General features: G+C 37.7%; 2 protein-coding genes and 1 pseudogene across 5 annotated transcripts; 2 read left to right on the top strand and 1 right to left on the bottom strand.

The window, feature by feature from the left end:
- Window positions 1-6,246, top strand: LOC130999081 (signal peptide peptidase-like 4). Its single transcript, XM_057924559.1, has 14 exons — window positions 1-644; window positions 1,475-1,633; window positions 1,764-1,875; window positions 2,190-2,309; window positions 2,487-2,638; window positions 2,720-2,902; window positions 3,204-3,238; window positions 3,826-3,988; window positions 4,210-4,263; window positions 5,213-5,305; window positions 5,391-5,533; window positions 5,602-5,672; window positions 5,758-5,841; window positions 5,936-6,246. Exons 1-14 carry the CDS (start codon window positions 498-500, stop codon window positions 6,043-6,045), a joined length of 1,626 nt encoding a protein of 541 aa, XP_057780542.1. The 5' UTR covers window positions 1-497; the 3' UTR covers window positions 6,046-6,246.
- A 368-nt stretch (window positions 6,247-6,614) lies between these two features.
- LOC130999082 (SKP1-like protein 21) lies at window positions 6,615-12,054 on the bottom strand. 4 transcript variants are annotated; one of them, XM_057924563.1, is made up of 11 exons: window positions 11,761-12,054; window positions 10,647-10,738; window positions 10,190-10,411; window positions 9,868-10,059; window positions 9,647-9,757; window positions 9,403-9,481; window positions 8,971-9,107; window positions 8,704-8,731; window positions 8,568-8,634; window positions 7,262-7,395; window positions 6,615-7,082 (listed from the first exon to the last, which is right to left on the bottom strand). In XM_057924563.1, the coding sequence occupies exons 2-11, from the start codon at window positions 10,680-10,682 to the stop codon at window positions 7,060-7,062; spliced, it is 1,029 nt and encodes a 342-aa protein (XP_057780546.1). In that variant the 5' UTR covers window positions 10,683-10,738; window positions 11,761-12,054; the 3' UTR covers window positions 6,615-7,059. The 4 variants fall into 4 exon arrangements, with proteins under 4 accessions (XP_057780546.1, XP_057780545.1, XP_057780544.1 ...); XM_057924562.1 differs by having other exon boundaries at window positions 9,617-9,757; XM_057924561.1 differs by having other exon boundaries at window positions 8,568-8,731.
- Window positions 12,055-15,160: 3,106 nt separating this feature from the next.
- LOC130999083 (kiwellin-1-like) lies at window positions 15,161-16,065 on the top strand (annotated as a pseudogene).
- Window positions 16,066-18,207: the final 2,142 nt, after the last annotated feature.

Below are 18,207 nucleotides of genomic sequence, written 5' to 3' on the forward strand. Positions count from 1 at the left end.
CAACACCTCCCTCATCGCCATGTAAATCTAATAAAATTTTAACATTACAATAATGTTTCAAAGCATGATGTAATTTTACACCGACTTGTACAAAAAAAAAATCTGCACATGGTTAGGCCAAGCTCGCGTTTCATGCACGCGCCGCTAGTGAAACGGCGGAAGTCGCAACGGTCAAGAAAGTGTTGGAAACCAGTTCAACGGTTAAAACACGGCGTTGTTTGTTGTAAAAAGTGAAAGGAAAATAGAGAGAAAAAAAGAAAAAAGGAAAGAAGGGAAAGCCAAAGAAGTCTTTTTTTTTCATCTACCTTCCTTTTTCTCGTATCCTTCGTCGTACATATCTGAATTCATCTGCTTTCTGTGCACCAGTTCACATCTGATAATTGCTAATATTCCCACAAATTTAATTGCAAGGGGGAAATATAAAATTGGCCGAACCTTTTCTCTTTGATCTTGAAGAAATAGTAATTTTCTTCAAGTTTTTATAATTTAATTTTCTGATGGAGTTGAGGAACAGTGGCGGTGTCTACTGTTGTTTCTTTGTAGTTGCTGCTTTGCTTTGCATCTCCGTTGTCTTCGCAGGTGATATAGTTCACCATGATGATACTGCGCCGAAGAGGCCGGGTTGTGAAAACAATTTCGTGCTTGTAAAATTCCTATCTTTTTTATTTTTCTTTTTGTTTTTCCTTTTTTTTATGTTAGATATTGTGCTTTCTGCCCTGCTTTCATTCACGTGTTTTTCCTGTTTATGGAACACAGTTATAGTTATTTTTTGGTTTGCTATTTTTGCAACATTTTGATTTGGGTTGACTGATTCTTGATTTCGGAGCTGATGTAACGCTGTATTTATTATGTTCTTGGTGTTTTTTTTCGTGTTCTCTGAGGTTGTTTTTGGGGGAGGGTTTTGTTGCAGTTTCCTAGTTTTCTATATCTAGAATTCCCTTCTTTCGGTGTAGTGTATTTGAAGTAGTAATTTTGAAGTCATTAATTAATGGTTTTGACCTTTTGGGATATGATCTATTAATTGACATTACAATCAGATGTTAAGGGAAATTATTGTAGTTGAGGTTTTCGTTTTGATTTTTGTTGATTTAGAATTCTCTTGGAGTCTTTACCTGCATTGGCCTATCGATGAATTGGAATAAATCCGTCTTTGTTTTGGTGGCTTGAAATATCATTAGGAAAAGGATTTGGATTTTATTGCACTAATTTTGATCTGCTGCTTTTACTGTTTTCTCAAATTAAATTTTACCTCCACATTTCTTCTTTTGTAAGCTTCACTATAGAAACATAGTTATGTAATTTCTAAGCCGATTGTAGATGTGCTATAAGCTGTATCTTGGCTGTAGCTGGGATTATTTGACTCGTATCATGACAAATAATGAATTAATGCTTTGTATCCTCCAACCATCTTGAAGGCGCAGTCCCTTGTTGTGTGGAATCCCCCCTTATTCAGTCCTATTTTCTTATTTGCAAGGTTAAAGTACCAGTTTGGGTAGATGGCAAAGAAATGGCCGAGTTTGTGGGTGTTGGAGCACGATTTGGCAAGTCATTGGAATCAAAAGAGAAGCGTGCCAACCAGACTAAACTTGCTCTTGCAGACCCTTCTGATTGTTGTAGTACACCTAGGAATAAGGTCTTTCTCTTCCTTCCAACTGTTTACTAAAACGGAATCTCATGTAAAAGTGTCATAACTTTTCATTGGCTTTTGTGGAGGGTCGTTTGTCATACCGTTTCTGATCTTTCCTTCCTTTTGTGTGCTTTAGCTTGCGGGTGAGGTTATCTTGGTACACCGAGGCAATTGTAGTTTCGTCACCAAAGGAAATGTTGCTGAAGACGCTGGGGCTTCTGCTCTACTCATCATAAACAATGAGAAAGGTTTTTGATCCGTCTTCATAATTAGTTTCAATTCTTTCTAGACGAGCATAGATCATAGTATTGCTGTCCTATAGGCTTCTTTTAACCACATAACTTTCTATTGAGACTTTTATTTGTCTGTTCTAGTTAGTAGTTTTCGTTAGTTATTCTTGCAAGACTTTTCAAAAGCAATCCCTCGTGTCGGACCTATTGCCCAACTGAAAATAATGCATGCGGATCTAACCATCAACCATGTTTTTATCATGATGACAACAAAATGTTTAACATGATATCTGGTTTGATATGGGTCCCTCTCGGCGGGCTTTGATTTTCAGAACTATTCAAGATGGTCTGCGAAGCAAACGAAACTGATGTACATGTTGGAATACCTGTTGTCATGCTCCCACAAGATGCTGGACAAAGCTTGAAAGAAAGTATGATGAACAGTTCACATGGTAAGCTTTTGCATGCCTAAAATCTGTCGAAGATCAAATTGGCCGCTTCACCTTTTAGGTTTATGTCGTTCTGGGTGCTAAGTGCTTTCCTTCCTGATAGTTTAGTCATGTTCCTCATCCTGTCTGTATGTGATTGTTTCCTTGCAATGTTATTGATGGGCTCGTCCTTATTTTCAGTGTCCATTCAGATGTACTCTCCGCAAAGACCGGAGGTTGATGTGGCTGAAGTGTTCTTATGGCTAATGGCTGTTGGTACCATTTTATGTGCATCTTACTGGTCTGCGTGGAGTGCCAGAGAAGCAACTATAGAGCACGACAAGCTTGTAAAGGTAACACGTATTCATACCCCAATAGTTGAGTCTCAGGAGGGATCAGGTCGTCTCACATGCGTGTAATGTCAACCCTAGCAGGATGGCTCTGATGAATTCCTCACTGATGAAACTGGCCATTCAAGTGGTGTTGTGGACATCAACACAACCTCAGCTGTTTTATTCGTTGTGATTGCCTCATGTTTCTTGATTATGCTCTACAAGTTGATGTCGTCAGCATTCATTGAGGTTCTTGTGGTTGTCTTCTGCATAGGTGGTGTAGAGGTATGATAAAGCACCGTGCTTTTCATTTTTTTCGTTCTAGGTTTATGTTGATGGAAATATTCTGTGTTTATACAAGGCAGTCGACAAAGGGAGATAGCTAGAGCTAGAGGGGTTGCATTTTTTTTTATGCATGAATTCATATTGTTTCCAGAGCTTGCACAGTATCATACTTGGTTGCTCAAAATGTTTTAAGTCTTGTTTGTCACTACTATTATGTATGTAAATCAATTGACCAGTTGGACACTTGCAAGTTGGACTTTAATATTCTGATCAATGCAGATTCTTTTGCCTTGTATTGCAGGGTTTACAAACCTGTCTGGTGGCTCTATTATCATGGTATGTATCCTATTGTTCAAACTACGACATCTCATCATTTTCTGTATTTTAAATTGTAGAAAAATAGGACGATATATATGTATGTGTATGACATGCAAGGTAATACACGTAACTGCCCACATTTACCAAATTTTTTTAGTTGAAGCAGCAGGTGGAGAGGGGTGTTTAGGAGAAATATCCGTCTAACCTATCTTGAAATTTCAGTTTATTATTTATGCAAAGTATTGCTTATAAAGGGTACTGGGTGTCAAAGAGTTTATGATACGTTTATTCGATTATCATTCATCGTTCCACATTCATTCTTTAGAGTGCCATATCCCATTCTTACCATATTGACTGGCTGTAAAGTTATCTAGCGCTTCCCAATTACTAGAATTTCTTCCCCGTTTCCCTCCTTTTTTGTGAGATAGGGTAGATTGGCTGCTTATAATTTATAAGCAAGTCACATTTCAATGGAATTATGGAAAGCAATGTAATGAATTGTCTACGGGTGCCTTTGCTTCCATCTAAGTTCATACGTCGGTTGCTCAACAAGTCCCATGGGTATGATTTTTTGTCAAAGCATTAACTTGCAGAATTAAATATAGTTTCAGATGGTTTGAACATGCCGCGGAGTCCTTCGTCAAAGTACCTTTCGTGGGGGCTGTGTCATATTTGACAGTCGGTGTTTCTCCTTTCTGCGTAGCCTTTGCAGTCTTATGGGCTGTATACCGCAAAACCTCCTATGCTTGGATCGGTCAAGATATACTCGTAAGAATAAAATGAACCGGCTTATCAACCGTTTCTTGTTTCTTTGTGATTAATGACATAATTGCCTTGGTTCTAACACCACTCTACCACAAATACTGAGTTAAATTTGCAGTCTTTTGCTATCTGGATATGTTCACACAATGAAAAATTTGACTAGTCTTTGATATTTGTATGGATTCTGCTCAGATGCACGGAGACTTACTTCGTTCTCTGTGTGACAGGGTATTGCATTGATAATCACCGTTCTCCAGATAATACGAGTTCCAAATCTGAAGGTAATTTCCAATACTCGTGTTATACTCGATTACTGCTTTGTGATCTTAGCTTCTATAAACAGGCATTCGATAGGGAAGAAGCTCGTTGCACTTTGAATGTTTTCTTGTCATGATGTTTACCTTCTCTTAAATTCGAACCGAAGTGAGTTCTTTGCAATCATCCATTCATGAGCCAAGCAGAGTTCTAGTCGATGTTTCATACACGTGAAGCTCATGTAATTTTGAGTTACAAGGGCGTCAATGGAGATATTTCCAAATCCATATCAGTAGAGTACATGACATGATAAAAGGGGAGAACAAGAAATGCGAATCCCTAACCAATAATAAAAATGCAACTTCATTCTAATACGTCAGTCAACAAGAAAGAGAACCTACTTGTATATGTCCTGAAGGAACCATTTCCATTGACTGTTAACGGTAACAATCTTCTCTCCTGACCTCGAGAAAGAATCTCTTGCATTATTTCTGGCCAATCTGAATTTAACCTTCTCGCAAAGTCTTCCACTTCCCTGATCAGTCAAACATACAAAAAAAAAAAAAATTATTCAAGTATGGAATGTATAGCAGTGCTAATTTTTATTTGCCAGCATAGAAACAGGCATTCGATAGGGAAGAAGCTCGTGTTATACTCGATTACTGCTTTGTGATCTTAGCTTCAATAAGCAGGCATTTGATAGGGAAGAAGCTTGTTGGTGATCACTTAGAATGTTTTGTTGTCATGATGTTTACCTTCTCTTACTGTCTAGGGAAATAAATCTTTTTAGGGAAAGAGAATAAATAATCGAATATAAATTATGACTGAACTTTTGGCCGTAAACAAGAAGCCTCGATACGAAGCTTGTCCCTATTATTCGTTGTTATAACATTACAGGACATTTTTTAGTTCATACATTAAATTCTTGAAATGGATTTTCTTGACATCACCTGAACACATCTTCGTCTTTCTTAGGTGGGAACGGTTCTCCTCAGCTGTGCGTTCCTGTACGATATATTTTGGGTCTTCGTCTCCAAGTGGTGGTTCCATAAGAGCGTGATGATAGTGGTGAGTGATACATACTCATTCTCATCGCGAGAGATTGGACAAGGTAATGCTTCTATATTAACACGTTGGCTCCCTAATCTTGCAGGTGGCTCGCGGTGATGGAAGTGGAGAAGATGGCATTCCGATGCTTCTCAAAATCCCTCGAATGTTTGATCCTTGGGGTGGATACAGCATAATTGGATTTGGCGACATCATCTTGCCCGGACTACTCGTCACCTTTTCCCTAAGGTTCGAATTTACAACTCGCAATGCCTGTTGTCGTGCTGCATGCAGTCGTGCTTATCTCGTATTTGCAGGTACGACTGGCTGTCCAAGAAAAGCCTAAAATCTGGATATTTCCTCTGGGCGATGCTGGCTTACGGCTTAGGTATGGCTCGATTCCACACGACCTCGGTTTGCATATGAACATCTTCGACGTGTGATGGGATTTACGCGTTTCTGATTAATTACAGGTCTTCTGATAACATATGTGGCTCTAAACTTGATGGATGGCCATGGCCAACCTGCACTGCTCTACATCGTACCGTTCACGCTAGGTTAGGCGCCTACAAGAACCCTAGACGACAAAAAAACCGATCCATTTTTTTCGTGCGAACTTACGTTGGAGGGTTGTTTTCTGTACTTTTTCAGGCACATTGATCACATTAGGGAAAAAGAGAGGTGATCTAAAGCATCTATGGTCCCGAGGTGAGCCCGATAGACCGTGCCGCCATGTTCGTCTCCGATCGGATGAACAGTAACCGACCTATTCCACGTGTACGGCCTCATCCGGCCACGATGGTTTCCTCACAGAATATATGCTGTATGTAGATACATATTAGAAGGGAAACTGAGAATGTAGTGCTGATTGTATGATTCTGTTTTCTAACTTGAAGAAAGAGCCATTTTGGGACTCCATGCACTCATTCATCAATATAGAGAGCTTATTTTACTCACTAAAATACCTTCAAATTGTAGAATTTGCTCGAAGAATACTAGATGTTACACGCTAAGTCCATGTTTGATCGGGAGTTTTTAAAGGTTGGAAAGGGATTCAATTAATTGAATTCATTATTTGTTGTTTGATTTGGGTGATAGTTAACCATTACCCTTACTTAAGAGGTAATTCAATCATTCAATTTATTATCCCTCAAAATAGAGGAAAAACAAAAGATAGAGAATTCTTTGGCAATGATTCATTTCTATTGTTAAACCAAATACTCAATAAAAATAATAGTTATTGTAATTATTCCATCGCTTTATTTGATTTCATTCTCTTTTCATTCTTCTACTTGAACCAAACCAGCACTAAATAGCAAAGAATCCAAAAGGGATTAACTTACTTTCAATAATTAAAAGAAACCATCAAACCCTGTTGATATTTACAACACTTCAACTCACTTGGCTGTTGACTTCCCAGTAATATGATCTCTAATCCAAATTGGTTGGTACAACAAGAGATAAAATTATGACAACCAACAGTCAGTAGGTCAACTTGAAAGCGAAGAAAAAAGACGAAGAGAGAAGCAAAATTGGCTGGTATCGGCATCTTGAAAGCGCGTCCTTTCCCTTATTGTTTGCTGTCGAGGTCAACTCAAATGTCAAAATTGAATCTCTAACAATGTCAAAAAATTTCCCGATGAACTCGAATGTCATTCCCACTCTGAGTCGAAGTTTGGACGCCACAACCAACCTGTCTGTCGCGTGCCAACCATTTTCTTTTTTTTTTTCCTGGTCAGTTGTCTGTTTTGAAGCCCATAGGCGTTTCCGGGGTATCATTTATGGCGCTGATCTGAGCCTGGGGAAGTGAATGAAACAAAAGTGAGTTCTTTGCAATCATCCATTCATGAGCCAAGCAGAGTTCTAGTCGATGTTTCATACACGTGAAGCTCGTGTAATTTTGAGTTACATGACATGAGAAAAGGGAAGAACAAGAAATGCAACTTCATTCTAAAATGTCAGGCAAAGATAACCTACTTGTATATCTCCTCAAGGAACCATTTCCATTGACTGTTAACGGTAACGGTCTTCTCTCCTGACCTCGAGAAAGAATCTCTTGCATTATTTCTGGCCAATCTGAATTTAACCTTCTCGCAAAGTCTTCCACTTCCCTGATCAGTCAAACATAACAAAAAAAAAAAATTATTCAAGTACAGAATGTATAGCAATGCTAATTTATATTTGCCAGCATAGAAAGAAGTGTTAGACAGCAGCATTGAAAAAGTTTTATGAGAAAGGGAAAAAGCTATCAGATCAATTTGATCTACCACAACAAATATATATATAAAGTTTTAAGAGCTCCGGATTTCAGGCCGGATAACGCATTGGACAAGACACTAACAGATTGAGTAAGTCTGATTTACCAGAATTGACAATAAAACTGAAAGTTTACAGTGGATTCCAAATTCTCCGAGAGACAATAAATATTAATCCAATAGAATAATCTGAAATTTATTATGGCAGTCTACAAAGAAACTCATTTTAGTTTAGCACATGATACAACTGCAGCAGTGAATTTTGAATTAAAAGTCGTTAGTTATACCTGTTGTCCTATTAATATTGTTGACATCTTAACAAAAAATATTAGCACCTTAACAAAGCTAGATCATCGAACCATAAATATAAACAAGCCCCAAGATGAAACTCCTAGTTCGTTAATTGTGGAGGTCTGTGGCAGCAATATTAGAAAAAGTTGGCAAATGAATCTTTGCTTTGATTTTCAAGCAAGTGATAGCATCAAAGCGCATAGCTTATGTTGCCAAAAGAGTAAATAGGATAGTCGCAAAGGTTAGGTGAATAAGAACATGGGGACAGCAGAGCATTTCAAAAACTGCTTAATATTGCTTGTTGTCCCAATGCCTCAAGATTAGTATGCCACAACATACAGCACACACGAAAGGACAAAATATTTTAAAAAGAAAAAGTAATTTGATAACCTAATCTCCGTACATGTGTGCGACACTTTTGGTTCAAATAACTCCAGAAAAGGTTACCAATCTTTAGTATGGGTGGAGTAAATTGGGGCAAGTTCTCTTTCTCCTTGCTCTATAACTAACTCAATAGTCAGATAATTCTAGATTTTAAGTATGGGCTTCGCACAAGATGTTTGTCCGAAAATAAAATATATGCAAATTGCTTAGAGATGGTGGCAAGGGAACACGCAGGATGCAAAATACTTGAGCACTAATCATTTAATTCTTCCAACTCTTCAAGATTGTGACCATATAGCTTCTGATGTAGAGTTCACCGTGACCAATAAAAAGAACTGCAGGCATAAACGTACCTATCAAGTTTTTCTTTTAATGCAGGATCAATCCCATCAAACTCATCTTCAGCAGCTAATCCGTCATCTTCAATGTCGAGCAACTTAGTTGCATTACAAACATCATTAAGAAGCTTGTTATGTAATGAAGGATTACCAGACTCGGAATGAAGCTCATTTGTTTCCTGCAGCACATAAGGAAAGTAAGCTAAGACAAGTTAGAAAAATGAGTCATTTATACCTACAGTCGTTGTCCTCAGTCACAGCTGAAAGAGCGATCAATAAGCATTACGAATCCAGAATAATAATAATAATAATAATAATAATAATAATAATAATAATAATAATAATAATAATAATAATAATAATAATAATAATAATAATAATAATAATAATAAACTATGCAAATTAAAAGGACTCTCACCTTCTTGTTCAAATCTACATCATTGCTTGAAGAAGAGGTATTGTTTGAAGTACTAGTGCAGTTTGTAGAAGCAGCCTTGAGATCTTTCCTTTTACGGCTCTTCTTTTTATTCTTAGAAGTTCTAGTCCCCTTGGAATCTGCAAAATCATACATATTAAATTAAATGCCCACCCTAAAATGATAAATAAATGATAGAACCTGGGGGGGGCACTACAAGCAAGGCATAAATGCTAGGAACACTAGTTACTTCACATTATATGCTAGATATGACATCTACCGAACAATTATTTTTCTCAATGATTCATGTACAATGCAGGTAATGATCATGAATTTGAAGGTATTCGCACTCAAAATCTTATAAATGAAACGGAATGATCTATGTCAAATGGGAAGAAATTAAATGTTTTTCAGAAATGAATTAACAATGAATACCTTCACCGCCTCCGTTAATAAATGATAACAAGTCATCAACTGAACGCTCATCCCCACGTTCCTCTTCAATCTCAACATTCTAAAGAACACATTAAAGCCATTGTCTCAGTCTCAAGTATCACATACTGAATAACCACTTTCAAGCAGTTTATCGAAGCTGAACATCTCTGTTCACTGTGGTATAGAAACCTAAAAGTATAAGTGGTGGGATTACATCACACGGTAAAAACAATGACGTGATCACCTTCAACCTCTCTCTTTCTTTCAATTCTTTCCTCTTCCTAGCATATAATCTATTCAATAGCCGAATCCTCGGATCATCCATGGTGTTTTTGATAGGTTCCAACTTTTCCTCCTGTACCGATAGGAAAAGAACATATAAGAAAAGGAAGATAAGAATAATAGGATTCTCCCCAAGAATGAAAAGGACATTAAGCATGTACACTGCTGGCAACGACAGAACACCTCTGTAAGATCATCAGGGAGATGAAATATCTCTCGGATCTCTTCTGGAGTCTTCCCTTCAATTACTCGTGCAAGAGCCCGACTAGTGAGATCAACCAGTGGCTTCAGCTGCAGGCTGTCAGCAGCAGATGTCAGTTCACAAAGCCTTTTAGTATCCATTCGAACAAACTTCTCATCAAAGGACTTCCTCTCCTGCATTGAAGTATAACAAAAGCCAAGAACTTATTTTTTCCATATCATCAGATAAAGTGCGTCATGGATTCTTCACTAAAAGAGCAAAAGTAATCAGGTCACAGGCAAAAGCATAGTTCAGCAATACAACCTTGTTGGAACGTCCTGGTACTTGATGGAATCGGCAGTAATCAAGTATCAAGCTCAGCATGGAAGGATTGACACGTGAAGGAAGAGAGATGGGATAATTCTTCGAAGATCCCATGCCAGAATGAATTTCTTGACATATAAATGGGCAATACATGGCAACTTCTTGCTCTACTTGCTGTATTGAACCATCAGAAGTTTGAAGCCACACATACGCCTTTAGCATCTGTAATCCATACCATGCAACTAATCTAAATCAGCATCAATTAGAGAACCAACGAAAATCAATATCCTATGACCGTGAACATGCACTGTCATTAAGTTGAATGAATATGTAGAGCTATTACAAAGCATATGGTACACAATATGGAAAGAGGGTGGGGTAAAATATGTTGAACTATAAGATTAAATGCAGACATGAGATAATTGAGATGCCTTGGGCGCAAAAACAACAAGCATACCTCCGGTTTTATAATTTCACTATCAGCTTCCGTCATTGCACTCAAAATTGCAACAATGGGAAGTCAAGATAAGAAACTTCAAGCTATCTTACCTGCGGGAAAGAATGCAAAGAGTTATGACAATGTCCTTGCCTCAACCACAAGGAATGATGATATCCACTCCTGTATTGATTTTGGAAGCCTAACCAGAGCTTTTGGAGAATACATTGTTGGACATCCAAAATATTGTCTAACTTTAACAAATATGGAGGATTGAAATAGCTATTCACTCGTGCAAACTCATTATAGAAGCTAATTACACATATCTAAACTGAAATCTTTACTATGTAAGAAGTTTATGATCAGTGTGATCTCCAAGTTATAGGTTTAAAGTTGGTACTATTGGCATCCATAGTATAAGTGTGAAATATTTTTTGTCGAATTACTACACACATATGAATATACCATAATCTCAATTCCTGAGACCACCAATCGGATAAAAAATTAAAACTTCCGAGTTCCACAAACTAAAACATGCAAACTTGGATACGCGGAGAATTCTCACATAGCAGAAAAGAAGATACAGTTAACGATTGTGGTGAAGTACAGTTCATACTATCTAATATCCCCAATTCATATCACTATTCCCCATTTCCTAAAGCTCCATCATGGCTCATTACATATCTGTCCAGAGCCAAAAAACTCTTCCAAAATTTAACAAAACCCTGGGCATGTGACTGCCTTACTAAGACTACATCCTCATCAAACTGCACAGCTTAAACGAAATTCCAAGAAACAATAAGAAGAAGAAACGAAGACTCGACTCTTACTGAGAACAAACGACATCGTATTATTCTATATCAGTATCCAAGAAATGCTTGTCCGCGAAAGCCCTAATCCCCAATCACCCCACTCCATTCAAATTCCTAACCCCCAGCAATTTTCCGCCCCCATTCTACGATAAAATTAAAACCACAGCAATAACAAACAATAAATCCCATGACCCGTAACCAAGAATTGAACTTTGAAAATATATATACAAAAATAAAACAAAGAACAACCGCGGCCCTCAATCAAATTCGAACGTGAAAAATGTAAATACAAGAAAACGAAACAAAGCAAGAAGAGAACTTGCCTCGTTATTCACGTAGACACGGAGGAGATAATTTACACCCGCACCTGAAATTGGAAAATGGTGAAAAAAAAGAAAACAGTTCGTGCTAAACCGAAGCTTTGAATTGTGGAAATGGCGGTCGCGCAGAAGATGGATTAATAATTACATACAAAATGGAGATGTACACAGAGTTACGGTTATAAACGGGATAATATTATTTCTGTGTTTAATTGTTTTTGAGTGAAAGAAATCTATGGATATTAGACGCAAACAGTCGATATATCTGTCGCTCTGCGTGTTTGTGTGTGTGTCTGTGTGATTACATGTGTGTTTAGGGTGAAAATTGAAATGCAGGTGAGGCTTACGTCACAATGCTGATAGATGACGTCATAATTCTTATTATTTTTCAAGGTGCTTTAGTTGTTTATTTATTTTTGCTATGATTAATTCATTTTTTTTTTTGATAGATTAGATAAGTCAATAAAGAAATTTAATTTAAAGTTAAAAATCGTGCGACGAATTATTTGAACCCAAGACTTCAAGTATTGAGCATTATCCTTCTACTGCTAAGCCAACACACACACTTAATTAATTCTTCCTTTTTAATACTTTTCTTTGGTCCGAAGTTTAAATTGTTGATGTTTATGTTTTTTCATTAATATCATTGATAAACTTATGATTAGGGGTTCGCAAAATATTCGAAATCCGGCCATTTTGATGCTGAGGTGGCGCCTACGTGGCAGCAGGAAGTGTGCCATTTAAACTGTTGTCCGACAAATTAAACGACGTCGTTTTGCTCCAAAAATGGGGCTTTACGTGGAGGAGAGTCAGGCGAGAAAGAGAGGTGTCGAAGGGACGGCGGCGCCGGCGATTTTCGTCGAGTGGTTGTCGTTGGTATTGGGTAGAGGGTAGAATAGATAGGGAGAGAGGATGGCGTCGGATTGAAGAGGTGGCGACGTCGGTGACCGGCGCTGCATGTGCAACGGCGGTCCGCGACCGTGCGCAGCGATGGAGGGAAATATAGAGAGAGTCCAACGAAGGGATAAAAGAAAGAGAGACAGAGAAGTAGAAAATGGGCGAGGGGCGACTGGTGGTGTTTGAGGGGGAAATATTTCTGATTTGAGGCTTTACGTGGAGAAGAGTCAAGCGAGAAGGAGGTGTCGAAGGGACGGCGGCGCCAACAATTTTCGTCAGATGGCTGTCGTTGGAATTGGGAGAGAGGGCTGTGAGATTGAGGAAGCTAGGATTTTCAATTTGGGGGTTTTTCTGGGTAGATGGTCAAAATAGAGAGGAAGATATGATGGAGCCGGGCTGGAGAGGTGGCGACGCCGGTGACCGACGCTGCATGTGCAGCGGCGCTCCGTGATCGTGCACGGCGATGGAGGGAAATAGAAAGAGAGAGAGAGAACTGCAGTATTAAAATGACGTCGTTTCTGTGCCACGTTGTTTTAATTAATGACGTGTTACATACGCGTGGCATGTTTAAAGACACGTCAGCTTTCCGGCTGCCGGACTTCAATTTTATGAAAAATTTGGAACAAATGCAAAGTTTATGGTTTAAAATGTAATTTTCAAAAGTCGTGTGCATAATGGAAAAGTGACTAAAGTTCATGTATTTTCATGCAATTAACCCTTATAATTAATGGATTGTTAGTTCTGATCTTATTCTATCATAATTATCTAATTGATTAGGTTGATATGTGTTTCGAATTTTTTTAGTTTTCAATTTTTTTTCACATTTTAAATCGAATTAGATTAGGCAAAAATTTGGTCCAAAATCCGAATACTCAACCCTATTTATGATATTGAATAAGTAAGTAAATTAAAAGAATATTTGGCGGAATATAATCTCTTATTGAACAATGTAAAACATGATTTTTTGATGTGTGGAATTATAAGGAAAAGAATGTGCCCCAAAATTTATATTGTCAAATTATCGTCGTGATATTGCCATATTGGTCTATCAAGCCAACTGGAGAATTCGAACAAAAATATATCGATTCAAATAAAATATAGTGTGATTTATACCATTTCAAAATTTTACTTTTGAGAGTCATTCTCGAATTAAAGGTATATTTCTTATAAATTGACGTGACATATCAAAATCATACCCGACCTTTTATTACATGTTCAATTAGACCAACAAATCAGATCGAACTAGAGATATAATTTTTATGAATAGACGCGATATATTGAAATCATACCCGGCCTTTTATTACATTTTCAATTCAACCCACAAATCATACCGAATTTAACCATTTTCACACTTATTCACACACCACTTTCATATGTTCCCATTCCCTAAAAAGCTCTATAAATGTTGATTTTTTTCAACTTTGATAAGATTATCTAATTTCCCTCATATTAATTGGGTTGTTTGAAAGACCTATAAGCTTTTTTTTAATGAAAATTAAATTTAAAAGTTATGTGATTATAAATTCAAATATGAGACTTATGACTTCAAACATTAATATTGTACCGTTTACGCACACGAGACTCATGAACTTATTTAACTATTGAGTTATATGTAGAGCTGTCAAAATGGGTCGAAAGTGGCCCGGCCCGCCCGTAGTTTTGGCTACGCTGGGCTAGGATTTTTTAGGCCCAAAAAAACCGGGCCTATCTGGCCCGACCCATGCAGCCCGTCGGACCACGCGGCCCGCGGGCCAAAAAGCCCGCCGGGCTTTTGGGCCAAATTAGCCATGTCGGTTAGTTTATAGAAAATAGGCATTTTTTTCCGATATAATAACTAAAATAAGTCTAATAAGTAATAATTAGCCAATTGGGATTTTTAAATCATCATTTAATTATATTTTCCTAATCTGCTAGTCTTAGACTCTTAGTCTACTAATCATTATAAAAATAGATTCTTTTCTAATTCAGCATCTTACGAACGTGATTAAGCTTTCAAACATCGTGATTAAGCTTTCAAACATTTTGGTGGTCCTTTTACTTTATTTCAACTTGAAAGGGAGTAATATTTTTGTATTATTATTTTAGGGGTTGATATTTGTTTCATCGAATTTGTCTTCACTTTTTTTTTTATTTAAATTTGATTTAATTTATTAATTTGTGGAAGTAAAAAAATATATTTATTAATTTATCAAAAATTTTGGCCCGTTTTGGCCCGACCTGCCCGGCGGCCCATATAGGGCTGGGTTGGGCTTCATTTTTCGAGGCCCGCTGAAATTTTGAGTCGGCCCGACCCGGCCCGCAAGATTTGACAACCCTACTGACAACCTAGGAAAGTTACAAGGATTCCTTGTTCATGACAACAAGGGGAATCCTAGAACACATCAAACTGCCAAAGCTGTCGTTAGCTATGTTTTCAGCAGATGATGATTGCAAGCACTACAAATATGCATGTACCACAAAAGGCTAAAAGCAACAGACTCTACAAATCTATAACAAGAAGAGGAAGATGAGAAATCGTGCCTTCACATTCTTGCTCTTCCTGCTCTTCTCTGTTCTGATCGTGTTGTTGAGCTTGGGCATCGATGCTAGACCTAAAACCTGCAAAGCAAGCGGCAAGATCAAGGGCAAGAAGCCTCCTAAAGGGAAATGCAATCGGGACCACGACTCTGAATGCTGTGAAAGTGGCAAGTTCTACAAGACCTTCAGATGCTCACCTGCGGTTACTGGCCGGACTAAAGCAGTCCTGACTCTCAATGGCTTCGGCAAATGAGATAATGGTGGAGGGGCGGCAGCATGTGATGGCAACTTCCACTCTGACGACACTCCGATCGTGGCACTCTCGACGGGGTGGTTCAACAACAAGAAGAGGTGCTTGGATAAAGTTGTCATCCATGGCAATGGGAAGAAAGTGGTTGCCAAGGTGGTGGATGAGTGCGATTCGTCTGTGGGGTGTGATGAGGAGCACGACTATCAGCCGTCGTGCAACAACAACATCGTTGACGCTTCTAAAGATGTCTGGCAAGCTCTAGAAGTGCCTGAAAATGATTGGGGTGAAATGAAAATCCACTAGAACGATGTTTGACCAAGAACAACACTGAGATAGAATTCAGTGACTTGTTGAAGACAATTACTTTGTGTTTTAAGGAATAAGAGTCTGTATGCGGTCAGAAACAGTCTTTGTTTCCAAGAAATTTGCACTACTTGTTAAATCAAATGTATAATCTGATACATATTGTAATTATGATACTATGATACATATACCAACACAAACACTTTTTTTTTGCTTTCTAGCAGAAATCAGAAAACAAGTGATACCACCGAACATATCCATGAATTGAAGAACAAGAAACAGGAAGCTCTATTATACATGGAATTGAGTTTCTGTAACCCAAAAAAGAAAAAAAATGGCTTGTTACAAGCAAAGAAACGATTGTTACACACTTTTGTACACTTTAGAAACCCATAAGAAACATAGCTAAACTACATGAATTTGAGGAAGAGACATACTGGAATCTGATGGCTTAGCAAAAGAGTTGTGAGCACGACGTGACGACTTACAACATGCTATCAATCCTGGCAGGGAGGCGGCGGAAGAATATATTATTAATTTATCAATTTTTTGGCTCGTTTTGGCCCGACCCGCCTGACGGCCCTTATAGAGCTGGGCTGGGCTTCATTTTTCGAGGCCCGCTGAAATTTTGGGCCGGTCCGACTCGGCCCAAAAAATTGCCTAGGCTCGCTGGGCCCGGCCCGCAAGGTTTTACCGCCCTAGTTATAAGTTTATACGTGAAATTTATGCACAAATGTTGAAAAGTTTCCATAGTGCAAATATGTACTCCCTCCGTCCCGCGAGTCTTGACACGTTTGGGTTCAGCACGGGAATTAAGGAGTTGTAGATTAGTGTTTTAAGTGTGTAATTAATAAAGTATAAAATTGATAAAGTAGGAGAGAGAAGGTAATAAAAGTGATAAAGTAGGAGAGAGAATATAATAAAGGTGATAAAGTAGGAGAGAGAATGTAATAATTATTACCCAAAAATGAAACGTGTCAAGACTCGTGGGACGGCCCAAAAAGGAAAACGTGTCAAGATTCGTGGGACGGAGGGAGTAACATTTGTCGGTTGCAATAATAAACCAAGACTTAGGCCTAAAATCAAAAGCCCACTCATCGTGGGCCAATTAAGTTTCATGTATTGGGCCAAAATTTCCAACGCATTCTACAAGCCTAATGAAGCGGCCCATTTGTTATTATGTAAACCCAAATAAAGATATTGTTTTGTTTTTTTTGTTTTGGATCGATAACCATCTGAACGTTTGATTTATGATTATTATACGATTTAATAAAATTTAAATAATACTAGTACAACTTTACTATTTGATAACCACCAAAAGGATAATTGGTGTATAAATACATGAACTTTATTTACCTTTTGATATTCAACATGAACTTTAAATCATGGTTATAAATACATGAACTCACTCACTTTTTGGTATTTGACATGAACTTTAAATTCTATTTATAAATACACGAACATTAAACTTATTCAATATTTGACTCGTGTTTCATTTTTTTTTCAAATAAAAGTTGACATGGAATGTCTGAATCTTGACGTGGACAATTGGAATCCGACGAGCTTGCGGAAGCGCCCGATGAGAAACCCATTGATGTTGGCTATGAATTCGCCAAATTTTAATAAACGAAATTCTGAATTTGGCTTTCTGAATAACGGAATTGGCTTTTCTGAAATCCCCAAATCTTAAAAATGAAATTGATTTTCTGAATTTGTGAAATTTGCACACAAATTTTATCTTTCACTTCCATAATTTAATTTTGGGTTATTTTCGTCTAACCAAAAACAACGTAGTCGTATCTCAGGGTCGAATTGTCCACGTTAAGATTCAGGCATTCCAAATCAGCTTTAATTTGGAAAAAAATGAAAAATGAGTCGAAAATTAAAGGGCTTTTAGCATCAAAATACACCACCTTTGAGCATTTTCTCATTTTTCCCACCAACTTTCAAAGTTGTGAAATAATACACCAACTTTGAGATTTGTCTCAAATTTCCCATTCCCAAGTTTTGCATATTTAAAAAAATAACCCCATTATTTAATTCTTTGCACTTTGACCCCTAAAACTTTTGAGTAAAGACAATTTATACCTAAATTGGACTTGAATGGTATATCGGCTGGAAACTTTCCTCGTGCCCGATAGATTATCTGATAATCTGGGTCTGGACTGTGAGACAATGCCACGTACTTTCAAGCAAAAAACAGTTTAAAAAGATCCTTGTGTAAAATGGTATCAGAGCGGGTTTTTATAGAGGAATTATATAATTTTGGGTTAATTGCATCAAAATACCTGACCTTTTTCCAAAATTTGGTTTTTTGACAATCTTTTTAATTGTTGCAAAAATTTCAACGAGCTTTCAATTTATTGCAATGTCCGTCCGGGGAAAATTTCCGGCCAAATTAAATCTGATGTGGCAGCCGGAATGCCAACGTGGCATCAGAAATGCCAAATCACACCCCCTCCCCCTGCCACGTCGCCCTCTCT

The sequence above is a fragment of the Salvia miltiorrhiza genome, chromosome 8 (genome assembly GCF_028751815.1).
Source record: "Salvia miltiorrhiza cultivar Shanhuang (shh) chromosome 8, IMPLAD_Smil_shh, whole genome shotgun sequence".
In the NCBI taxonomy this organism is placed as follows: Eukaryota; Viridiplantae; Streptophyta; class Magnoliopsida; order Lamiales; family Lamiaceae; genus Salvia; species Salvia miltiorrhiza.